General features: G+C 37.5%; 1 protein-coding gene across 4 annotated transcripts in view; it reads right to left on the bottom strand.

The window, feature by feature from the left end:
* Positions 1 to 1,928: 1,928 nt before the first annotated feature.
* Positions 1,929 to 20,709, bottom strand: part of NCOA6 (nuclear receptor coactivator 6) — a 34,428-nt gene continuing 15,647 nt past the window's right edge. For 2 of the 4 annotated variants that reach the window (XM_085302613.1, XM_085302611.1), the window contains 6 exons: positions 16,660 to 16,781; positions 12,747 to 15,722; positions 10,667 to 10,735; positions 8,652 to 8,688; positions 5,792 to 5,940; positions 1,929 to 2,519 (listed from right to left, as the gene is read on the bottom strand). In XM_085302613.1, the coding sequence (XP_085158739.1) occupies positions 2,473 to 2,519; positions 5,792 to 5,940; positions 8,652 to 8,688; positions 10,667 to 10,735; positions 12,747 to 15,722; positions 16,660 to 16,781 (3,400 nt within the window). In that variant the 3' untranslated portion in view covers positions 1,929 to 2,472. Of the gene's footprint in view, positions 2,520 to 3,674; positions 6,270 to 8,651; positions 8,689 to 10,666; positions 10,736 to 12,746; positions 15,723 to 16,659; positions 16,782 to 20,709 lie in introns of those variants that run through there. The other 2 variants (XR_014895564.1, XM_085302612.1) reach the window with 2 other exon arrangements.

Genomic DNA, 20,709 nt, shown 5'->3' with positions numbered 1-20,709 from the left:
ATTCCCCAGCTCTTGTGAAAGGCTCTTCAAGGAGCTGTTAGCTTAGATGTCAAGAATGAAAAATCAGACAAAAGAGAACTTGAATAAAACTTCTCATGGGAAAACCAGACAGCACACTTTAGACAACTGGCACTGGGAGACATCACAGAATAATTCAAGTTCAGAGAGACTTCAGGTGGTCTTTAGTCCAACCTTCTGCTGAAAACAGGGTGAACACTGAATTCAGAGTGTGTAGGACTTTGTCAGATTAAGTCTTGAGAATCTCTAAAGAAAGAGATTCCACAACCTCTAATTCCAATGCCCATTTATTTCTAGGGAGAGGTTCCCATCAACCCATTCCTTTAGCCTGTCTAGGCCCCTCTAAGGTGATTCTGCCTGAGAGCATATTTCATCTCTGCCTCTAGGTCATTGATAAAAATATCAAAGTTATTAAAATAAATCTTTTCATCTTAAGGCCAGAACCGGGCAGATATAACTACAGTATGAAATAGCTTCTTTAAAGCAGGATACAACTTTCTCATTATGCAACATGAATGCAAAAAACTAGATTTTACATATTCATTTCCCCATCCGTGGAACGCCTCTGAAGATGAGCCTTCAGTCTGTGGACTTTGTCCAGCTCCTCATTTATAAAACCTTCACAGTTAGCTTGACTGGAAAAAGGAGCAGGGAGGCCAAGCAAAAAAACAACATGGAAGCAGGTTAAGCTTGAACCTTTCTTTTAATTTCTGGCAGATTCAGTGGATAGGACAAGAAAGAGCAGCACCACAACACAGCCTCTCAACTCCACTGAAGTCAGCTAGAGTCCTGCTACACTTACCACAACTCTGCCCTGTCCAGTTTAGCACAGGCTGACATATAAAATAAAAACAATTTTGTAAACTGGCTAGCTGAAAACAGAGATTGGGGTATGAGTTTAAGAAAGACACTGTGGAGGCTGGCAGTTGTAAAACAGGCCCCTTTCAGAAACTCAAACTGCTTCCTACTAACTGTACTTACGTGTGCCTGTATGCATGCAGGCATACGTATCTGCGTATCTCCACACTAGAGGAGCAGTTACGTCGACAACTGTGACTACTGAGGGGAGGACAGAGGGTTTGGAGAACACAGCGCTGGTGGGTTGGGGCCTAGGAAAAGGGCACAGTTCACATACACAAGTGTGACTTTTTGGCAGCAGACAGCATCCAAACTCTCACTGAGGAGCTGGAGAAGTTAGCCTCCCTCAGTGTCTATCACCCAGTCCATAAATAGACAATTTCTGTCCTTATAAGAGGCATCACCTGATAATTTATATTTAAACAGCTTATATATATATACATATATATATATATAAAAACATGTGTGTGCACGCAAAATATATTATATTCATTAAAAACAAGTAAAAGCTTATTTACTTGTGCACAAGGCAACAAGCAATCTGGGAAGACTTCCTTCTCAATTTCTTACCGTAAGAGCTTCCTGGAACTAGAAGGCTGACCTACTTTCTGCAGAAGTACGTATAAACAAGTCACCACTGATGGCAGCATAGTATAGTATATTCAAATAAATCTACTTTAGGCTACCACATCTCAGAAAGCCTTCAAGTCATTTCATACAGCATTTTTCTGTGCCATGTTCTGCTGACAGCAGGGTCTCAGTTTATAGGGGCATAGATAGGCATTTTTTGGCTTTATTTGTGGGGAGAGCTGTGTTCTGGTTATCCTCCATACGTATCCATTGCAAATATCCTGCAGGCTGGAGGGTGGCCTTTGAATATTTTTTTTGCCTTGCAAGAACAGCTGCATTAGTTAATTCATTTGTGGTTAAACAAATTCCTTTCTAAAGCTCCAAATAAGGAGCTTGTAGGCCTAGAGCTCTAAATAATCCATTCGATCTTCCTGTTTGGAATGATGCTGTTGTTGCTGCTAATAATAACAATACGACCCAAATTATAGGACAATAACATTTATTTAGAGCATTAGGGATTCCACATTATACAAACCCTTAAATTTATTTCTGTTTCACTGGTCCATTTCTACAACAAATACATCATATCTACTATATAATAAAATTATTTACATTTCCAAACAAGATTGGGTTTGTTTTAACCCTCTTACTGCTATTCACATACAGTACTTAAACAACAGCACAATACATTATTTTAATACCTAAAAATGACAACCCTGTATTCTGTTTACGAAAAGTGGAAACAAATAAATTTACAATTGTCTTCCCCTCCCCTCCCATTTCTTAAAAACACATTAACCTAATGTGCTAACACTGGACTTCACTTCGTAAATCCAGAGGGTTTTTACAAGAACCCAGTTTTTGTATCTATTTATTTGTTTTTTAGAAAAAATCATTTACTGGGAACAGTATAATATTAAAATGACTTACTGTACACAATTTTATTTAAAAAAGAAAAATCACAGCTCAAAATTGCTATTGGAAAATTCACACTCATTTACAAGTTTCATGTTTCCATGCAGTAATTTACTTGGATTTTCTTCTTTTTGACTGCATTGCACTGGCACTCGTTTCTGAAATTAAGAGAAGAAAAAAAAAGCATGGATACTAAGTTGGTAAGCCATTCATGACAGGTGCACAGACTGCCCTTTTATTTTTCTAAAAATTTCAGAGTGAAAACTTAAGACCATAAGTTCCACAGAGCAGGGATTGACTTTGCACAACACTTAACATAAATGGACCCTTCATCCTGATTACAGCCACGAGCAGCAATACAATAATGCAAAATTCCCACTATCTTCTCTTACAAACACACGGACAGAATTTCAGTGTTATGAGGTTAACATTTATGCAGTCCTAGTATCGCAGCCTCAGAAGTCATGTATTTTTAACATACTTTATCTTTACTTCCCTGCATGCCACAACTGGCTCAGCAACAACACAAAAATAAGCCTCCATGAAACATTAAGTACAGCTTTGGAAACAAACTACATAAATTGGATCCAAGCACAGTACTGGGAGATGATGTTATAGGAAATCTTAGAGAGATATTTTGGAGTCTGCCACACAAGTGAAGAGTCTATTTGTTTGAGTCCTTGGAAAGTCAGGTCATTTGGAAAAACAAGTCTCTTCAGTGTACGTTATGATTCACAGAAAAACAGCTTATGCAGGAAGATACATAATATCATAGCACTTCAGCAGAACAACCAGAAGTACTTACAAAAGCTACAGTGAAACCAGATGACATTTTCAGTGCACTTACCAAGGCACTAAGTTTCCATTTTAGGACAAAAAGAAAGAGAATTGAGTAAGGACTAAGCATATTTGCATCTTTAGCTTTTTTAAAAATACGATTTTAAATGCTGGCAATGCATCTTTGGCTCTTTACAATATTTTCTGAAAGCTATTAGAGCTGTGTTTTAGAATCCAAAGGGAACAATTCTGCAAGTAAGACTTTTAAAACTAGAAAGGCAATGGTACAACTCTATGCCTGTTAAATGCTGTATTAAAAATGCTTCAAAATTTAACAGATCCAAAGCTACAGTAAATGCTGGAACAGCCCTTGCTGGAAAGGTACTCAAAGAGGTGAAAATACCAATACAATACCAGTTTTCAGAAGTAAAAGACATCTTAACAGGTATGACTTAACAGTCAGAGAAGTCCACCTTTCAAGCAATAATGCTACTTTCAAACACTTTAGTCACCAGTAATATTAACTGTAGTATTACCTGCTGCTGCTAAAGTCTCTGACAGAATAAATGGGCAAATGTTCAGCATCATTCAGTAGCTGTTCCAGTCACTCAATTCTGAGGCCACCATTACCTTGTGAACATTACCAGTATTCTCACATCTGCTTCTACCCCAAACCTGCAAACTGAAGCGTTCGATGTACAATTAGGGCTGACTTTCATTTCATCCTCTGCCTTAAAATTATGCTTCTGCTTTGTCCTTCTTGATACTTAGAAAGGGCAGTTTATGTACAAACTGGCTCAAAATTTACCTTTTTCTCCCTGCTATATTTAAGTTCTTCAGAAGTGCCATTTCTTGTAATGGCCTTAGCCAGCCTATATTTCAGAAGGTATTTGCTCCCAACTCTGCATTCTCTTGAACATTAACTAGTAATTTTCTAAGAACACAGATAATGTACCTGCATATGCAACCATAGACATCTAGGTGAAGGTCAGCAGCATACAAAACAAATATGCTTTCTTAAGCTATCATAACTAATAAAGGAGAGAACAGAGTAGGCATAAGTTGCAAACCTCTTTACACTTCATCAGCTATGTAACTAACCATTAATACTGTGCTCTTGCACAGAAGAGTCTTGTTTTGCTCAGGTTGTCTATGTCTTTGAAGTAGACAGTTATTTACGTGGAGATAAGAAAATCAAATCCCAGGGCACTACGTGGTATGCTGGGCCTATGTTTTCAAGCAAGACCCTTGGATACTGTGGCAGTTTCAGATACATGTTTTAAAAACAATGATTTTACTTACAGAGGTGAATGAATAATGCAGTCAAAACAAAAAAAAATTCTAAATTAGTTCTGGTATTATTTAATGAATTTTAATGTTCCCACATTTTCAGGTTTTGACATGCCACTGGTTGTCATCTTTAGGTTCACGCATTACAATATGTGGGGCTAGTCACACTTTTCAGACCCAATGTTTCAGGTCGCCTCAGACTCCAGAAGATATTACTAAATCAATTTTACATTTCGTTCACATTTTCAAACTTTTCTTCACAATCGTAACACTTTTACAATACAGCCTTAGATTACTTTGCACAATCCTGCCACAAGAAGCAAATTTAATTAAATTCAGCAGCCACTAAACTGCAGAACACATAGGCCCCTTCATGTAATCTTTGACAGTCATTACACAATCATGTGCAACTGGAAGTCTTCTCTGAAACTCTTAAAATGCAAATACTCCTTACCACCAAACTTTAGCATCTTGAGTATTGAAAATGGTTGCTGAATTCAACTTTTTAGAGTAATTTTATATTAATACCTCTGCATTCTGTATGTTATCTTGAAAATATTGGTCGAATGTTTCCTCTTGACGGTCTCTCTACCCTTTCACACAATTTTCACCCATCAGAACTTTTCTGACAGTTAAACATAAGGAGCTGACATAGTTAGCTTCAGAAATGCAAAATGGTTCTATGGACCACGCATTCTGGTAATGAATGTGTGTATCACACACATGCTGCATTTGTTAACCTTTGTTAAAGGCTGCAACCCGTAGAGAAATAAGGCACKTCAGCAACTGCTAATGCCATGGGTTAATAACTAACTTTAGGATTTCATATGTTCTTGGAAAGAACAGCTGAGGATCCGTGCATCAGCACACAGAACTCTGCTACACTCTCAGATCGTCATCCAGATGGCATGCTAGGTATGCCAGGACAAGAGCAATTGGCTTTGCAAAAGCTGACCATGCACTAGGGAAGACTTAAGCATTTGTCGCATGTGTTTCAGACTTCAGGGGGAAAAAAAAAAGTGACACTTTGATTGAGTACAGATCTTTTAACATCAACACATTTCTGCCAAGAGAATTCCTCTTCAGCTAGGCAAGATTTATGAATGCTACGTTGATTAGTACTGCAGAAAAGTCCCATAAATTTAACAATGGAAAATTAATACAACAAAATTTACTGCCAATACAGATTTATGTAAATGTTTCAACACCAACCTGTGTCTAGATCATTGAAACTAGAGTTAAAAAACACACAATATTTACAAGCTGTAAACCATAGTTATAACTCAGTTATTGAAAGGGTTATTATTTTGGGAAGTACTTCACTTCCTGCCCTCTCCACAGTAATGATGGCCGTGCATTTTACCTTTTGCAGTGCTGGATGCAGACGCTGGTCTGGAGGACCTCTTGCGCTGTCCATTCTCTACAGTTTCTTGTGAAGCAGCAGAATCCTCTGTTCTTGAATTTCTTCTACTTGGAGTTTTAGACTTTTCACAATTCTCTTTTGTCTCATTACTAATAAAGTGGGACAAAATATTTCTGATGAAGTGTAAGAAGAATTATGTTTTCCTATGCAACTCAGACAAGCTGGAGGATGGACCAACACAGGTACCAGTTCTGGACTATTAGCACTGAAGATATGAAATGCTAGAGATACTGGAAGTTTTATCAGATGAAGAATGACCTGAGTAAGCCAGAGTATAGTCCATTTCTATTAAAAATTATCAGAGGATACAGAATTGAGAAGTCCTCAAAGAGAGTATTTTCAACATTAGAAGACCAAGAAATTAGATGCATTATAAATTGTCAGCTCTGTTTTCCACAGGTGCCACCATTACTGAAGTCTAGGAAAAGCAAACAAGTTACATTAGAAACTGCTACGATATGGGAATAGAGAATTGAAATTGCAGATGAACATAAGGAAGAATTATGAACTCTTAAGTGAGTATGCCATCTCTGCTTTTACTGAAAAGGCTCATTTCATTGATTAAGTGATTTCTTTCCATATTAAAAAGTTTAAGATTGATTTAAAATTGTCTTTAAAGTATACCTCTATTATAAAAAATAATTTTAGGTAGTGTAGAAATCCATACTTCTTGTCATCATGCCAATAAATGAGGTATTACATTTATAATGAATTCCTCTTATTTTATTACTCTTAGTCCTCTAAACTCACGCTGAGACTGAGGGGTTGTTTCCTTTATTTATTAACACCAGATGATTTCTGATGACTGAACAATTTCCAAAGATTAAGCTAACCTTATCTCCTGCGAGTTCAAAGGTAGCTAATTAACCAAATAAATAATTCTGCTGATAATGTCAAAGGAGAAAGAAAACTCATTTTCATGTCCTTTGTGTGACATGTGCAAGATTTCAAGAAAGACTGTCTTTATTGGATAATTGATCGAAAACTCAAAACAGACCTGTGCAATACAGAGGTTCTATTACAGGATCAATTTTTCCAGAAGAAATCCTACTTTAAGAGGAAAGAAACTACTATAAATGCTTATAGTTTTAAATAAGGTATCTGAAATAAAACAGTGTGTCAATATAAGGAAAGACAGTCCAACGTTCTCAAACAAGGAAATGCAGAGAAAATAAGCATGTGGAAGTACTGTTTCAGATACAAAATAAATACTGAAATCAATTTCCTTGCAAATCAGCATCACAGGCAATGCGTAAACTGAATCCCTCAAACAGGTCACAAGCTGTTTTCCCAGTAAATAACCTGGGAAACAGAAACAACAGCTACCTATCTCAGAGGAGACCTGGAGAACAATGTGAGAAAATGAATATTACCAGCTGAAGTTCAGTTAAAAAGGTACTCTTTAAAGAGTTAAATGATTAATCCGTAAGTTTGGATTGTTTCATAGGAACAGACACAACACCTCTCTCCTTTTGCAGAAGGAATTCAAGTTGGCCTAAGTAAAAACAGTACTTTGCACACTGCAAGGTTTCTCTAAACTCTGTACTGTATATACATTGAACTCAAAGGTCAGAGCCATCTGTTGAGAATTTCTTAAATATCAGACATCACTAGATTTACAATTTGCCTGAAAACTGTCCTTTTCTAGTGTGGCTCAGAAAGACATCAATCCTGAAAAAAAATCAAAACTAAGCGCACTTGGGATCATTTGATGTGCTGAATGAGTTTGGAACACAGTTATGCAAGGTAACTTAATTTGGAGAATCTTATCTGGCAAGTGGCTCACCTTCGGCTCTTTGGAAAAAATCTACCTTAAAAAAAGGAATGTGAAAGTTCAGCTTATCTCTAATAAAGTTAATGGAGGAAAAACGTTCATGTCAAACTCTTGTCAAACAGACACAACTACAGAAGAACCCTGTCCATTTGAAGCTAAATATACTTAAATATTCAATTTAGAGTCATTCCTGATCTGAGAAAGTAAACTGCATTAGTTCCCTTAAAAAAGGAAAATACTACCTTATCTCCTAATGAACCGACTGAGTGAACTAGATCATTTGCCTTGGCTCATGGAATTACTCTACTCTGACTAGGACAGCATCAAAACCAGAGTCAGTTATGTTAGCACAACTATCAAAAACCTTGAATAGGTCTGGTATTATAGCTGCCTAGAGTACATTTAAGAGCTTAATTGTTTTAGGATATAACAGAAATAGATTTTGGAAACTATTTTGTTCTGGACAGAATACAGCCATTTGATATTTGATCTTTACCTTACTGAATGTCTTAATCAGGATAAGAAAAAGTTTCCAGAAGGTCTTCCTACCAGGTCTTAGAAAAGAGTAAACACACACACACAGAGGAAGTCTAGAGAAAACAGTAAGGTAAGGCAGCTAACACTGTAAGAAGAGAAAAACTTTTAGAAAGACCTACTTCCAGAAAGCAAAAATCCACAAGATAGCTAATCAGCAGGATTTGAGGGCTTTTAATTTTTGGTTTTGGATTTCAGAAAATGCCAAATGCTGGACCTATTAAGACTCTTCCAGGATGTGCAATGCTCAGGTTGATATGAGGAAATACTGCCCAAAGCATGAAGATAGATTAAGGAAAAAGTTACCTTAAATTCTGCACTTCAGCAATATTTTGAAACATTCAAGTAACCTAATTCCTTGACAGAAAAGAAGGAAAACAAAAAGAAGGAGCAAAAGGATCTTCTGCAAGCTGTGCAAATGAAATAAAGAGAAAAGAATTTCCTCCCATGAAAGCTATAGCTAGTCTGAATCTTTATAAACTATCTCCTTACCTTTGACCAGCAACTACTGGAGCATTTGTTTCAAGTTCTACAAGAGAAAAAGATAATTTAAGTCTGCTATAAAAGCACATACCTGCTGACAAGGCATGACTATCTCACATAATTCTTGTTATACATTAGGTCTGAGGAATAAACTTCTCATCTATTATTATTCGCAAAGCGAATCATCTTAATTTATCAAAGGACATATCACATTCAGCCTCATGTTCTCTCTGATTATGGCCTGCACCAGCTGAGAAAGAGAAGAGTTAGAACAAACCCTGCAGAAGAAAACTCTAGAGGAACTTGCTGATAAGGGCGACTGCCCTCTCCCTTTCTTAACTCCTGTTTTAGTCAGTTTATTCCTTACAAAATTCTATTAGTTTCAAATCCTAAAAATACTAATGTGGACATATTGCTCATGTAAAATTTTGCTTAGATGTTTAATCCAATGATCTCCCAGAGTAATACCTTCTAACGAATTCTGAATAAAGGTGAGGAGATGAAGGCACTTGTTTGAAGCCCAGTTATACTTTGGCTGAATTGAAAGATTTCCTGGGAGATAACATGAAAAGTTTATGAGCCATCTCCTTTCTTTCTCTTTCGCTCCCTCCTTCTCTTCCACTTCTCTCATTTTTGTATGTACATATAAGGTTTCTTTTTGAATCTCTGCTGTAGTAAACTTTATTTTCTATCATTTAACAATGCTAATCTTTATTTACTATCAGTCATTCAATTCTCACCATATCTACTAGATCCTTTGCGAGATGGAACACCTATACCTAAACACAGTACCTCCTCTGAAAAGCTGCCATTGATTTAAGGATTATTGTGATATATATTATATAAATTCACTGTTCGCTTATAAAATTTTCTGTACTGTAATCCCTCTCACTCTTAAATATATTACAATCTTTGGGCAGTGAGGCAAAAAACGTGGCTTTGCCTTTAAGAGCAACGTTGCCCCTAATAAAGTTTTTCTCTAATTGTGTTATGAACAAAGTTGCAAAAAGAGTAAGAAGTCCCTTTACAAACTAGTCCCCTTATGGCAGCTGATTAGCTGATTAGACTTGCATTCTTGGGATACCAGACTCTTGAGTGCAAGTATATGCATCACTGTTAGGAACAAAAATGTTTCACTTTCGGGAACAAAAAAAAGACTAAGAAACATAAAGCAAAGGTTTCTTTTCTTCCTACCCAAAATCTGAACAACCAGAAAGAAAAAAAAAAAAGCCCACCCTCACCTCACCCCTGGGACCTCCTAATTCAGCCATCTCAGCGCCAGCACAAGATGTACGTAACTTCGAAAGGATGCATGAACAGCCATTTTACAACGGTAATCTAATTATTTTTCGGTATTAAAGCGCTACATCTAATCACACTACAGGCAAACTGATGCAAGTGGGAGTTCTCATGTGCATCTCTACATCTATCCACTTTCCTTGTTGATCTCAGAAATTACTTTTTTAAAACATTTGATTGCCTATGTGATAACAGGTGTCAGTAACAAAAAGTCATCTGCTGTAGTTCCATTCTTGCAACACCATAAAATATTCATTAAAAACTGAACAGGCAAAAAAAAATGGATTGGATTCTAAAAATCTCATGTTCCCAGAAGAATTGTTGCATATAAAAGAAAAGCTCTTATTTGCTGCAAACAAAATCTCAAAACTCAAATGCAGCATATCAAATAAGTGTGTTTTTTTTTTTTTTTTTTTTTTTTTTAAATGAACTTAGTCCTTCATGCTTGTGGTTGAATATCTAAAAGCTTCTTTGGTGACTTTTTCATTTATATTACTGGTTCCTATACTGCATCTCCAACAAGCCTTAGGAAACCTTAAAACATGCTGTACCTAACAACAGTAAAAAACCACCTCCCCCAAAAAAGATAAAACAACCAAACCACAAACTGCCAAGCTTTTTAATGATCATTAAAAGCATTTAATGATCTTTAAGTAATGCACTGTCAGGTACAAACATAATGAATTTAGTTCACCTGTATTCTGCTTCTCCAAAGTAAAATTTACCTGTTCTTTGAACAGTACTTTCTGATGTTGTAACTGAACTTTTTTTCTGGGCTAAATGATGAGAGGACGCTGGAACAAAAGTGGAGGAAAAAGTATTATTTTCAGAGGGAGTCACAAAGGTTTTTTTTGAGTGATTAGACCACTTTTACAAAATGGTGCATCTTCCAACTTCAGCATTTTTACATTTACATTTTTAACCCAGCCTTTACTCTCCCCCGTCAACCTCCCTAAACAAGTTTTTAAAAAACCTTTGGTATCTCCACCCCAAGCATATTTTCCCAATCAGAATAAGGGATGAAATTAAATACCATAAAACAGATTTTTAAAGGTTAACAGCTTATCACGAGACCTAGAAATTAAAGACCTAGAAACTAAGTTTAGTCTGTCTTTAGGCTTAATGCTCATTTCAACAGAAGCTTTGAGGGAAAACAGCATCTTTGTTCATTAATCAATACTCTCACTCTTTCAATTAAATTGCAAGAGTGCAAAATATGCTCCAGAGGCTTCCATGAAGTCCTTTGGCAATAAGACGACATGACTTAATGTTTCTTAGACTGCCAAGTGAAAAATAAGTTGGAAAAACAGCTTGTTAGGCATATGCCTTCCAGTCTTCCTTTATATGTAATAATGTACTTCTGAAGAACACAAATGATGAAGATGAGAAGCTACATGTTCTTATTTAGAAAAAGAATATCCACTTGTAAAAGTACGGCAACATTTCAAATGTTTACTCCATTCCTTCATCAGCTGATTGTATCTCCAGAATCCAAAGAGAAAGTACAAGCTGTTAGTTTGCTGTCAGAATTTTCCAGCATGAAAACGAAGCTTGCTTCAGACTTGAGAATAAATGACTCCATACTCTTGATGCTGAAGCTAGGTACTGAATCTCAACCAACACACTCAGGAGTCACACTTGTTGACATAACTCACTTGACAATGCTGTACTTTGTGCATATTAAACAATCTTTGTAATGCACATCATTCCTATTTTCTAACCTTCTCTTACACATTAAGTCAAGCAGCAGCAAGAGTCTTACTAAGTAATATCAGTGCTTGCTGTTAAAGTCTTGTGTCAGATTGCTTCCGTCAACAGCTTTTTCTTGCAACAAAATAGAATTCCTTCTCTGAAGCTCAGGTAAGCATTTCCATCTTCTAGTGGCGTACTGTTAAGATATACATCTAACAACCATAGTGAAATTCACGTTCAAGATGAAAGTCTCAATTCCACCGACTTCTGTAGGCTATGATTTTAGCTTGTATGTGTAAATTTATGATATCAAGATATCATATTCAGATAGTTTACTTCAAGACTTATGGTTTATTTCCATACTATTTTCAAGAGATTACTGAACAGCATAAAGAAGTGGCAGAGATGTCATAGATAAAGTCTGTCCAGATTTTTCAGCCAAAACAGTAAAGGAGAAATGTAGTCAGGTATGAAGTTTTATGTTTTATGTTATGTTTTATGTGATCAGATGCAATTTACTCATAGCTGCATTTTCAGTTGTTTCTCTGAAATGAGCATTTCAATTTTTCCCTAGACCTAAGGGGTTTTGTTTTTTCTTATGCTGCATACTAGCAGTACTTTATCTATTCCCCTGGAGGATTAACATTATTGGAAGAGGAAACTAGTGGTATGACTAACTCACAATATCATAATTCAATCAATATGCTGAAATAAGTTAAAGAAAAAAAAAGTCCACATTCACTGGCAAGACTGAAGCAGGAAAAAAAATCTACCTGTCAGTTTAGAAGGAGCTTTAAGTATTACTTTTGTCATTGCTGATATATCAACAATTTTCCTCCCTACATCTAACAGTTCTATGAAGTCACTCGTATGTTATTGCATTATATATTCAAAGGAAATATCACATATTTAAGTAGTAAATGAAGACAAAAAAGAAATATGAATTTTAGTGAAATATAAGACTTTATATCATTCACGTATTAGAAACAAAGTAGTAGATGTTAGTCTTGGCTGAAGTGTCTATAGGCTACTATGTTCACGGAAAAATGCACATCAGAAGTTGAAGAAAGCAATTTCATTTCTTGCATATAGGCAAGGTAGCAGTGAACATACCTGTATTTTGGAGCAGTTCCTGATGTGCTCCTGTTTTTTCCTCCACCAAACCAATTCCAATTTGCTCTGCTGACAAATTGCCATGGTTACTACCATTAGTACTTGGTGCTGCAGGTGCAAGTTCTGGGACTACGGGAGTGGTTACAACCGACAGTACGTTTGTAGCAGGAGTGTTTGTTGATAAGCTTGGAGATACAGAAGCAGAAGCAGCAGCAGCGCTAACACTCAGATTGCCAGGCCCAGAAGTGCTCTGTTTTATAAGACTGGGTGCTGGAGATGTCACAGTTTTATTTTCTAGTTCTGCTGGTGATTGCTCTGTTCCCAAACTATTTGGGACTGACATTTCTAGTCCCTGACCCTCTGTTTCTCCATCCAAAGCATATTGTTCTTCTCCTTTCTCAAGGGAGCCAGTGACTTTCTTGCATGCTTTAGTCAGTAAAAGTTGGCCAATCTTGTCTACTTTTCCCTTTCCTTTACTCGATGAAACAGGACTTCGTCTATTCCCAGATCCTGGACTACTTGTGAGAAGAGGTGAAACACCAGGTCCAGACTGTGTTGCTGTAACAGAACACTGGTCAGTTGACCCACCACTTTGAGAAGAGGCCTCATCAGGGCTAAAGTCTTTGACTTGTTGAGCAGGAAGATGTGAAGAAACATTTGAAGAAGTTGTAGCAGGAGAAGGCAGCTGAACAGGAGGCACCATTGGATTAAGAACCAGTGGCCTGCTTGTTGGAATATTAGGAACAAGACTGCTAGATGATGTGCTAGGGGGAGCAGGCCCAGAGGAGAAGTTTATGTTCTGTGGTATATGCAAAGGTCCAACAACTGCCACTGACTGAGGCATCAGACTAGAGTTAGAAGTAATTGGGGCTGCTGGAATTGTACTTGGTTGGGAGCCTTTCATAACCTGAATTATTGATGATGAGTTTATAAAAACAGGTGTAATGAACTGTGGCCGGGCATTGGACTGAACTGCTGACTGTCCCTCAGAAACCATAACTTTGTTTCCTACATTAGGCATTGTGACAACAGTAGATACTAACGTAGGCTGCAAGTGAGATGGCAGTGGTGCTGATGTATTAGCAGATGATGTAATAGGGTTTGAAGTTACAAAAACTGTTATCTGGTTGGGCGGTAAAGAAGCTGAAATTGAAGAAGAGCTAACAGGTCTTTGTATTACTGGAGGAACGTTTTGTGTAACGTTTGAGTTTATTTCTCCCAGTTCCTGGTGTCCTGGATTTGAACAGGACTCATTATTTTGAGGCAAACTAAGTGAGTTAGAAGTCTCTTTGCCAGAGGATGAATCTTGTAGTGGAGGAATGACAGCTATCTTCTTCAGTTCCTCCCCAGCAGGGACTATTGGTGCCATTTCAAGACTAGTCAGCCCAGGGGGCTTAATGGTTACATTAGGAGCTCCGGAATTATCAAGAAGTTGACTTAGAGAAGTTGGTGCCTCCCTCATAGCTGGGGATACCATGGGTTTGCTTTCTTCCAAAGCAGGAAGCTTACTAGTGTCCGAGGACTGTCCATCTTTTTTCAACTGTTCTTCTGGAACTAACATTTTTATTTCTGGGGTAGGGATGCCTTTCAGTTCAATATTGGGCGAATCTTTGTTACCTGGGACGCCTTGTGCATTTTGACACTCATTATCTTGAGGAGCATTAAGGCTCTCTTTACCATCCTCAGGAATGCCAGTCATAACAGGTACAGAAATTGCAGGATTCTGATTATTTAGCATGTTATTATTTTGAAAACTTGTAGTCACAGGTGTTGGCAAAGAGGGGCCAACCATCATATTTCTTTGTAATTCCATGTTCTGCAAGAGAGGTGGATTCTGCTGCGTTGTCAATGCTAACTTTGCTGCTTTTGAATTTTGTCTGCCAGGGCTTGGTGTAGTTTTCCTACTGGATCCAGGACTGGACCTTCGACTATTGCTTGGACTTGCTCTCTTTGTTCCTCCAGTGGTGGTTTGCTTTCCTGAATTAATAACTACACCTTCCAATTTGTGTGGCTGTGGAGCAGCAAAACTAGACTGACTGTTAACTGTGAGATTTGATGGGGCTTGTCCAATGGCCTTCAGAGTAGTCGGATTAAGACCCTGCTGATCAAATCCTCTATTGAGATTAGGCCTGGGAGGTAAAGGAATATTAATTTGAGGAGGAAAAAGACCAGCTATAGAAGCATTGAGTCTTTCTGGAGACAAGCTTATTTCCGAAGGCTCTGTGCTAGGTGGACGATTATTAGGAGTTTGAGGATAGTATGGCCTTGGGCTTGCTCTGTTTGGGGTTTTAGGCCTCGAAGTTTGTGATGGGGCAGCAACATTTGGAAAATGGTGTGTAAGAGTGCCAGGCAGAGAATTAGATTGCTGCTGAGGACTTGCACCTTGGGCAGCTGAAAGTGGGGATGGTCCAGGTTTGGGTCCAGTCATCATTAATTGGTTTTGTGAAACTACTAAATGAGATGTCAAATTATTCTGAGCTCCTGATGTTGGTGGGCCTTCAGCTCCACCTTCTGGAAGGGAAGATACTGATGAAACCTCTCCCAGAGGTGAGCTGGAAGGATTCTGTACATTATCTTGATAAATCATCTTTCTTGCATTATTTCCCAGAGGAGGATTGCCTGGCAAGGATAACCTCTGTTTATCAGGAGATGGGGGCACCGATCCAGGACCTTGTAAGTTAACCATTACTGACATGTTACCACTCTGCTGCATTGGCATTCGTTGAGCATCTGGATTCAGAGGCCCTCTAGGTTGATGAACTCCCTGTGGCACGGGAAGCCTGACTGATTTGGGATCCTGCTGCATCATAAGCATCATCATCATTTGCTGTTGCTGCTGCTGCGTCTGTGGTGGTGCCTGTGCCTGTTGTGGTGGTGGCTGTGGCTGCTGCTGCTGTGGCTGGGGCTGCTGTGTGTGTGGCATAAGTTGAGCTGGCATCTGCTGAAGTTGTCTTTGTTCCACTGGCTGAGGATAGCCTAAGAAGACAAGATTATACATTCATCCAATAAATAAATGGATCAGAGAAAGCAGAATTGTCTGATGCAGTTCGTTGCAGAAAAGTATAGCCATGAACCTGTTTCTCTAATGCAAGAGCCACTTCAGTGAAACAGATTTTTACAAACAAGGACAATGATTTTACTTAATTCTTAATAATATTTTGATTTAATATATGAATGATTTGCAAGACATCTAACTGACTATCTCTAATTTATCATATCAGCTACTGGCTATTACGCTGGTTTCATGCCACCTGAAAAAAGGGTCAGCAAATATTTCTGCAGGCTAGTTTTTTTTTACTCATAAGTGAAAAGTTTGAACTTTCACTGATTAGTTATCCCTAAAACAAACTTAAAATTTTGACAGCTACTGTGGGACATAAAGTAACAAATCTGTTACAGGTTTGACAGTTTCTCATGTACAAAGTAGAAATACTTAGCTAAAAAACAAAATTAGAATGGTGGTAAGAACCACTCACGTGGCTTAAAACCTGAAATGTCTTTCAGGACTTTGGATTTAATCCTCCCTACATATCAAGAAAAATTTGTCTTTTCCAACAGTAACCTCCATTTCTTAATTCTAAACAAGAACCTATTGGTTAATGCTCATAATTTAAGGCACCAGCCCATGCTACAGCTAGAAACACAAGAATTTTTATCAGTTACATTATCTGTAAATACCTCTACCATAGTCAACATTGTACCAGTAGGATGATGTGAGAGAGGTGGCCACACACACTCATTTTGAGTTAATTCAAAGAAAACACTTAAACAACGGCGCCAATTAGAACGGGGTGGGGGGAGGGGAAGCTTTGGGTTTGAATAAGAACATCCCCAAAAAATAAACAGCAATGTCAAAGATCAGTAAATCTCTATCATTATTACATTCAAGTAATCCACACAAAAACCTTACTACCTGGTGGCCTACTTGCAAAATCTGAAAGTTTAGGGCCTGTATTATCTAGACTCATTCCCTGCTCTCCAGATATGGATGACTGATCGTTCTCCTCCAAGCCAGCTGGACGTGGTTCTGAAGAACTGGAAGAAAAATAATTGCAATTAATATACAACACTAACATCAGGGTTTCAATTCTGCTTCCACAATTCAGTACCGAAGTAACCAGTTTTTAACATTTTTCACAGACCTCCAAGTAACTCGCTGAAAATGCACCACTATCACTGGTGTAACATGACAAATACGAACACTTTGCTCAGGTCTGCTGACAGTCACTCCTGTGCCTTAAACACTACTCAAAAGGAAACAAGTTGTCTGGTGACCTATTCATCCTAAACGTATATATATTTTTTCACTTCTACCTTGAATTTGAGTTTTATACCTATAATGCTTATTCCAAGCATATACACATGTGTATGAGTGTGTGTTTGTATACACATGTATCTTTAAATCTAAATAGGCATCCCTCTAATACTAGTGTGACACATGTGAAGATCATATGGTTGGTAGATCCACAGAATTTTATTTTAATGGTAGTCCCATGTCTCCCAGCAGAGTATCCAGAGGTAACTAACTCTGAGTATATCAGTTCTCTATTAATGCCACAGCAAAAATGTGCTGAGATATCAGATGTTGAAGGTTATCTGTCAGAACACAGAGCTAAGTAGGCTACTGAAGCTCTGTAACTGATGCTTTAGGAAATTCTGTAGGACAATTTAAGCCCGTTCAGATTCAACGGCCAACCCTTCCACTGCATCAGGACAATTCTTCTGGCCTTTGAAAAAACATATCTATAGCTGTCAACATATATCATCAGAGGATACAGGATAAGCAGAGATGAAGAGTGAAAAACCTTGGCTGCTCAGCAGCTACATGAATCTATTGAAGCTACAGAGGGATCTAAGTAACAAAAGTCCCAAGTTAAAATTAAAGGTATCAGAATAGGTACACTCTTATTTCATCGTACTTGAGCTTAACAGTCAGTTTCTGGCATCTCTACAGCTGATACAGAGAAACCTGGGCCTGTTCTAGGGTACTGCTAGCTACCTAAATATTGTTCAAAAAGTGTGAAGCTTGAAAGCACCTGAACTTCTGCCAGTCAAAAAAAGGGTGGAGAACATCAAATAAGGCAGAGAAAAGAAAGCTAAGAAATAAGGCAAGCAGAGAACGATTCTAAGCATTAGTATTGAGTGGCAACTATGGCCAAGGAAAGTATCTGGTGTTAAACCTTTTGTCTAACCCAGCACATTGCTGGGCTTTATGATGCAGTTGTCATAGGCTTACAGGCCTCCTGAGCAAATGTGATGCATCTTGGCAAAACCTGGGCTCTTATTTTAGTAAGGTCACTCTGTAAGCGTGAAACCTTAAGATGACACACAGCCTTTGGCAAGCCAGTTCGTAATGACCTGCATGCCCAGTGACAGACACTCTTACATGGTCCACCAGCTCCTCTGTTGATGCAGCCTAGCACAGAGCAGATGTCACCAATAAATGCAGCCAAGCATATGCATACTCTTGGATCATTATATTATCAGCCACACATGAAAGAGAAAAAAAATTCTGGTAACAAAAACTCCCAGAGGAGCCATGACCTTTGATGTAGTGCATACAGTGCTAGTGACATGAACTGGAATAACAACTCAAAATTGTGAATACCATCTAAAATTGGTAATTTTGCCACTTACTGTTTTTTTTTTAATCATAAGGGGGAAACAATTAAAAACACCACAGTTAAATATTGGAATAACAGCTAATATAGAGCATTACTGCCCAAACAGTTTTAACCTAGAAAACAGTATCTTGGTGCAAAACCAATTCAAAAAAAAGTACATGAAAGTACTCTTGCTACATAGGCAAGTACTCTTGCTACATAGGCCTAATAGGGAAAAGTATAAAAATGTTGCAAAATAGACCCAATATTTTTGTTTTATAACAAATAAAAGTAGCAGTTATTATAGGAACAACTGCTCCTGCAATTGCTGTAAAATTTAAACATATCTTGAATTTTGAATATAGCTGAAATTCAGTGAAGATATTTAATAATCATCAACTAGCCAAAAAAAAAATCTGAATATGATTAACAATCAAACTGAGAAGTTTGTGTAGGAGAGGGAGAAACAGTCCATATTTGCTGTCTTCTCGCATTGTTCTGAATTTAAAAAGAAATCAGCCACAGATGAATTACAGTATGAACTGTCAGAGTTTTTGTCTAGCAGCTGCATTCTGAAGTACTACTTCCAGATGTAAAATTCCCATCCATTTCTTCTAAATGAAGAAATAAGACACACAAAAGTAAAGTTACAGTAAAGATGCAAGCATAGCCAGTCCTACTGCAATGGTGCAGTGCTCTACGGCAACCTTTACAGAAAGGCACTCATTCTCTCACGGCAAATTAGCTTCATTTGCTGTGAGAGCTAGGGGGACCGTAGTCTCCAGGCTTAGAGGTTAAAGCTTTCTGAATCTAGTTGTCAAGAAAAACCTTTAATGCTTCTTTGTTCTGTGGTGCTGGCTACTGTCTGCAGATCGTCTCTACATACCATGCTTCACACCAGATGCTGCAAATCTGAACATCAGCAATAGGAGTGGCTTTACAGAGTGCAGTATTATTTCTATTCTACCAGTACTTGCAACGTTCATAGTCTCTGCACAGGGAAACATTGAACAAATGCTTGCTTGTGCGTGTATTTAGTAGAATTAGTTTATGCATATTTCACCTATAATCACATTTCATCTAGTATCTTCGTTTCCCCATTTTATATCCCATTTCCTACAGTCTTCATAAGTTCAGAAAATAGATGCAATAACTAAACAACAACAAATGTCTGAGTTTTTAAACTGAATGCTCAGTTGCTCAAAGTAAACCCTTAGAACTATTTTTAGACTCATCTGAACATGCTTTTTCAGTAGCACACTTACCGAATTTACATTCCAGTATGGTTTCAATCTACAGACAATATTACTAACGGTTCTTTTGCCACTATATCATCACAATTCAACAGCAATTACTAATAAAAAATAGAAACATTTTAAAAATGTTTATCAAATTAATTGCATTTCCCATCAAGGCTTGTTGTTCCATATTCTAAAAATCCAGATCAAGAATTACAGGGAAAGTGCTGAGATTAAAAGCTTCCCATTTACTTCTGATGCAAAAGCAATTGATCCAAATGAGATTTAAAGAAAGAGCAATTTCAAGAATGGGAAGATTCAACGCTTGCCTAACACCATGAAGAAAGGAGATGGCAAGTGAGACAGGAGAAGAAGATATCTAACTAGATTTACTTTACCCACACTATAGTTTCTCTCCTTTTGCTGGAGAACAACCTCAAGTTTCCCCGCTAAAACTAGTTAGGAGGATGCCACCATTTTTAATATTTCTACAAAGACGCTAGCAAGCTTACCATAAAGCTAGTTAACAAATAAAATGCTAAGCTATCACGTGACAAAACAGCATTCCGCAAATCATGGTGGTAAGAGAAAGTTCACAAAATTAAGTGGTAGAGTACGTTCAAAGCAGAATTTCCATGTTAAATACAAAGGAAATCAGATTTAAAGCATTATTTAAGGGCTAGGCATTCTTTCGAACTGCCATAGTTCAACAGAAGGGCTCTAATTTAGATTTGTTTTATTGCAAAAACTTTATAAAAAAGCAAATAGTCTTCTGAGGTTTTGTAAGCTCAGAGGAAAGCTTTATATATTCATTAAATGATATTCCTAGCCTACACTGCAGCTGGGTGATCAGTAAGACCAAAGAAAACAAAATCCTAACAAGGTTTTTCTTTAATGATTAACAGATTTTCTTTTCAAAAGCTTGCCAATTCTTCTGCTCCCTCTAAATAATTTTGTTATTCCTGTGGGTAGATAGCTAATTACAGCAGCAGTTGCTATTATTTTATTAGAATCTATTTAGAATTGATTTTTTTTAAACACATAGCACTCAAAAAGATCATTCCCTACCATAACTGTATTAAAAAGCCTTTTACTCAGTTTTACTCCTGCAAATTTAGCATC

Source organism: Rhea americana, unplaced genomic scaffold (genome assembly GCF_003343005.1).
Source record: "Rhea americana isolate MKP2758 unplaced genomic scaffold, rheAme1 scaffold_190, whole genome shotgun sequence".
NCBI classification, from domain to species: Eukaryota; Metazoa; Chordata; class Aves; order Rheiformes; family Rheidae; genus Rhea; species Rhea americana.
This window is presented reverse-complemented; position numbering and strand designations above follow the sequence as displayed.